This window comes from Enoplosus armatus, chromosome 14 (genome assembly GCF_043641665.1).
Source record: "Enoplosus armatus isolate fEnoArm2 chromosome 14, fEnoArm2.hap1, whole genome shotgun sequence".
Classification (NCBI taxonomy): Eukaryota; Metazoa; Chordata; class Actinopteri; order Centrarchiformes; family Enoplosidae; genus Enoplosus; species Enoplosus armatus.
The window spans coordinates 5,103,395-5,108,106 of NC_092193.1; the positions used below are offsets into that span (position 1 = coordinate 5,103,395).

At 42.1% G+C, this 4,712-nt stretch overlaps 1 protein-coding gene across 1 annotated transcript; it reads left to right on the forward strand.

Annotated features, from left to right (window-relative positions):
- Positions 1-1,371: 1,371 nt before the first annotated feature.
- Positions 1,372-4,387, forward strand: LOC139296846 (uncharacterized). The gene is made up of 4 exons (XM_070919382.1): positions 1,372-1,585; positions 1,696-1,817; positions 2,428-2,515; positions 3,420-4,387. The coding sequence occupies exons 1-4, from the start codon at positions 1,372-1,374 to the stop codon at positions 4,385-4,387; spliced, it is 1,392 nt and encodes a 463-aa protein (XP_070775483.1).
- Positions 4,388-4,712: the final 325 nt, after the last annotated feature.

Here is a 4,712-nt window from a genome sequence, read left to right on the forward strand (position 1 = left end):
TAATGATGCTTTATTTTATAAAATGAGCATGTGTTTGTACGTAGAAGTGTACAGTAGCATAAGATGGAAATACTCAAGAAAAGTACAAGTACCTCAAAATTGTGCTTAAGCTGCTTAAGATAAGATGCTTACGATATTATAACATAACATATTGTGGTAGTTTGTGGTAGTATCTACTGTGGCTCTATGTGGTGGTTTGTGGATGTACCTATTGCCTGGGCCTTATCCTGGAAACCCCCCCATAAAGTGTTAATACGCTGTCACAAATGGCTTTATTAATGGTTAACACATGATTTACAATGTTTTATAGAGCCGTTACAAGTCATTAATATGGGATTGGATTGCCAGGTTGTGAAAAATCCCTCTGGCTGGTGTTTATACTATTATACTATACTAATATTTGGTAATAATTCAGATATAAATTTTGGTAAACAATTAATAAATGCTTGTGGGCTTCACACTTTCTAATATGCCATGATGTATAGACTCTTGTACCAAGTTGTTAATAAATAGATTTTGTTTCAAATACTCCAGAAGGTAAGTGTGCCAATAGAGTATTTTGTTCCACAACCTGCCAATTCAGTCTTGTTACTGGTTTACAACATGATTGTATACATGATTAATGTGACTTTCCTGAAAGTGGAACCAATAGATGCACTGAATATATAGATATTGTCATTATTGTCCATGGCCTTGATGAGATCCACATCTTTATATAAGCTTTTTAATGAAAATATTGATAGTGTTTGAATGAAGTCATGTACAAATTTTAGGTCATTGTTGGTGTATAATTATAAGGGAAACAAAATATCTTGCTATATTAGCAACTTTGTGATATTCACAAATATCTTTAGTTACCTGGATTAAGTCAACAGTTGTGACTTCCGCCGCTGGGCTCACAGTGCGGATGTAGTCAAATATTTACGGTAATTTAGCTGTGACGCAGCTATGCTAACCTCGTTTTGTGTTCCCGTACGTCCCGTAGTGGCGGAAATAACGCTAAACTAGCAACCCTGATAACCTTAAAAATAAAATAAGATAAATAAATACGCATATATTCCCTAACTTGTATTCATTTCATATGGCAGAAGATGTTAAAGTACGTTAATACAAAAAAGGGGTTATTAATGCGAGCAAAGCGAAGAGGGCGTGAGACCGCCCGTACGAACCGCGGGGTAGGAGGGAAACAAGCGTCCCTCTCCCACTTCCGCGGAAGAAATTTACAGCCTCTTCCACTCCCCAACAATGATGAATACAATATTCTGACCAACAATTTGTGTACATTCATCAGTAAAGTAAAGACATACAGCAAACACAGGCGTGTACGGGTGGATATTTTTATTCGCATTTGAATAAGAAGCGGAAGTCAAGATGGAGAACTGCAGCTTCCACAGCCAGCTACTGTCCGTCATGGAGGTCCTGGCCAAGGCTGCTGTGACGGAGATAAACCGGCGTGTGGACGACAGCTGCGCGGAGCTCCGGCTGGAGGTGAGCCAGAGCCGGCGGGACATCGACCTGCTGAAGAGGAAGTGTGAGGTGATGGAGGCAGAGCTGAGGAGGACCAGGATGAGAGCCAGGAGGAAAGGTGAGGACAGGACGGCGGCGTGAGAGTGTTTATTGCCTGGTGAGATGGTGTGTGTCTGTAGTTTCTGCTTTTAAAAGATGGTGTATTGTTTTGGTGTACTTCTTCCACAGTGTTTTATCCTCCAGCAGCCGAGAGATTCTCTCCTTTAATCAAAATAATGTTGAACAAAGAGACACAGAACTCAGACTGGGACACACAGGTGGATGCTGAGGCTCCAAATCAACCCCAGCAGGTATGAACACTATAAAATATTATTTTGATTGATCATTAATCTGCTTATTTGATCAATCAACTCATCCTTTAGTCAATGAAATGCCAGCAAATAGTGAAAATGCTTACAGCCCAAATATATTCAATTTACAATGATATCAAGCAGAGAAAAGCAACAAATCCTCACACATGAGAAGCTAGATCTGTTACTGGACCCAATAAATGTTAAACAATTAATAGATTATGAAAAGAGACTTTTTTTTTATTACAACAGAGGAAAAAGTCTCATGTTTGTGTCCCATTTGTGAGCTTAATGATAAAGTTAAATTAAATGCATAAACATAAAACAAAATAAATGGTATTTTACAGTATTTTTTTTGCTTATGTTTTATTATGACTTAGTAAATGTATCTTGAAAGAAATATAAAAGAAGTATAAAAACTTGCATGTTACTGTATTTTTATTTCTTTGTATGGTTTATTTCCATTTAATGAGCACATCTATGGTCAGTCTAATGTACTGAAACTCAGTGTAGATGGGTTTTCCCTTTGCTTGCACAACACGTGTGTGTTTGTGTATTTATTTGGTTCGTCTGTCCTGTGTGAGCATTAATGTTGAGCCTGATGTTGCAGTGCGCAGACATGGAGCCTGCTAATGAAGCTGAACACACGCCGATCAAAGAGGAGGACACGTGGAGGAACGACTCGGAGGACAAGCCGAGTGAGTTCAAACACAAACATCACCCTGGGTTTCAGATACACATGGAAACTTCACATGATCCGCAGCAGGTGTATACTTCTAAAGCTTGTTTCAGCAGCCTGTGTGTAATTATAGAACATGCGACAACAAATAGCCACATTTCTTAAAACACGTGAATGTGTTTTCACTGTATTATTTTGATTATCCAAACAGCAAAAAAATAGAAAAGGTATAATATTAAAAAAGATCATAAGAGAAGGTGTAAAATAGGACGAATAATTCACTGTATTATAAGACTGTTAGAGTAAATAGAGCTAAATCACCATCATCACCATTACTACACATTATTCTGTGCAGGTCACGTGGACCTCCACAGCCGCAGCGATCGCAGTTGCTGCAACACATGCTGTACTTTAGTCAGTCAGCCAATCACAATACAACAAATCGCTGGCTTGATGTGCGACCTCAACAAGATTCATTCACTTTAATCACTGTGAGAGCTGAACACAAACTGCAGGCAGCACATTAGCAAACAGGAAGTGCTGTCAAACTGACCACAGGCTGTGTTTGAATTGTCTTGAATCTTCTCAGAGGTCAGTTCAGGTTCTGGTCCAGTTGCTCTTGTTTGCGTTTGGTTATTGGATTTCAGTAAGAGCCAGTCCCTTCCTTGGCGGGGACCTGGAGGCTAGGGTTGGGGTTTGGCAGCATTTTATTGAATCTGTCCATTTAGGTTTTCCTAATTTTCCTAATAATTTAATATTTAACAGCAAATGCAACTAAAACTCGTATTTGCTGTGCTATTTAAATGATTACCTACATATTTTGTCCATTGCTCTTTATTAAAAGATTTGATAAGAGACTTGTCAGACGTAGAGCTTGAAAACCTCTACTTTAAGATGATGTGTGGTTCCTGTGCTTTCTTTAGTCTCTGAAGCCGAGCAGCCGCCATGTTTCGAGGCCTCACAAACTGCCCACACTGGCAGCTTTGTAGAGCGTCACCTCTCAGCTGAGGGCCCGGCCGACCCTGGATGTCTGGTTTCCCCGACAGACGGCTACAACACTTTCCCCGAGCAGCAGCTAAACAGACACCAAACTGAGGCAGAACTCGTAGTGAAACACGAGAGAGAGGAAGAGCCCGACGAGAACGCGGCTCCTCTTGTTTCCGCCCACAGGTTTGCGACAGAGGAAGGCGACGGACAGCTGTGGTCGTCCGATCTGTGCAGAGACGCTGTTGATCCGAGCTTCTCATATGCTGGGCAACAGTTTGAGCCAATTCCCTCCGTGTTTCCATCTCAGAGTGGATTTCATTTGGAAGACACGGCGCCCCGAATTCACTCAGTAGGGAAGTCACACTCAGTCGTGGTGAGTGCGGCACGCGTGAGAAGACGAGCCAGAACGTTTGGGTGTAAGAGACCACAACCAGAAGAAGGACACAGTGCTTTATCTCAGATTAACACCGTGGATCAGTGCTTGATTCCTCAACAATCTCAGCATCAGTACAGAGACTCTGCGCCTCACATGAGGAGCCCAAACGAGGATTTGACGCCGCCAAACCCGGCAGCCTCTTCTCTCTGCGGGCACAGCCGCGGCGGCTTCGGCCTGGCGAGGAGGATGAGGACGCCCTGGAGGTCCGGCATCGGCGAGAAGAGGTTCAGCTGCACGTACTGCGACAAAACCTTCATGAGGTTCAGTCAGCTCAAAGAGCACCTGAGGAGTCACACGGGGGAGAAACCGTTCAGCTGCCTGCAGTGTGGCCGGAGCTTCACCAAACAGTGCAACCTCATCAGACACGCGGTGGTCCACAGCGGAGAGAAGCCCTACGAGTGCTCGCTGTGCGGGAAGTGCTTCACCCAGCGCTCCAGCCTGAAGTCCCATCAGAAAACAGCACACTGACTTTACAGGGTTTTATTTTATACGTCCGATTCGTGCGTTTAGTAACTTCAACAAACATTCCAAGCCTTTAACTAGAGCCGCGTGATATATTGATCAAATTGTTTTGTTTTTATTGTTTTTAATATAAAGTAAGATATATTGATTGATATAATGAAACACACTAGTCTGGAATCGTGATACCATCATTTAGCTTAAAGGGCCAAACCAGTGTGATTCCAAGTTTAACTACAAATCATGTATACTTGGAATTTTAGCTTTTTTTTCTTCCGCCACTAGTTTCCTTTCTTTTCTGTACAGTACGATAAACAGTTAGTGGACTCACTTC

Excerpts from the sequence above, each read along its gene's own strand:
- LOC139296846 (XM_070919382.1), top strand. The coding sequence starts at position 1,372 with ATGGAGAACTGCAGCTTCCACAGCCAGCTACTGTCCGTCATGGAGGTC. Across the intron at positions 1,586-1,695 it reads GATGAGAGCCAGGAGGAAAG|TGTTTTATCCTCCAGCAGCC; the intron begins GTGAGGACAGGA and ends CTTCTTCCACAG. Across the intron at positions 2,516-3,419 it reads CGACTCGGAGGACAAGCCGA|TCTCTGAAGCCGAGCAGCCG; the intron begins GTGAGTTCAAAC and ends TGCTTTCTTTAG.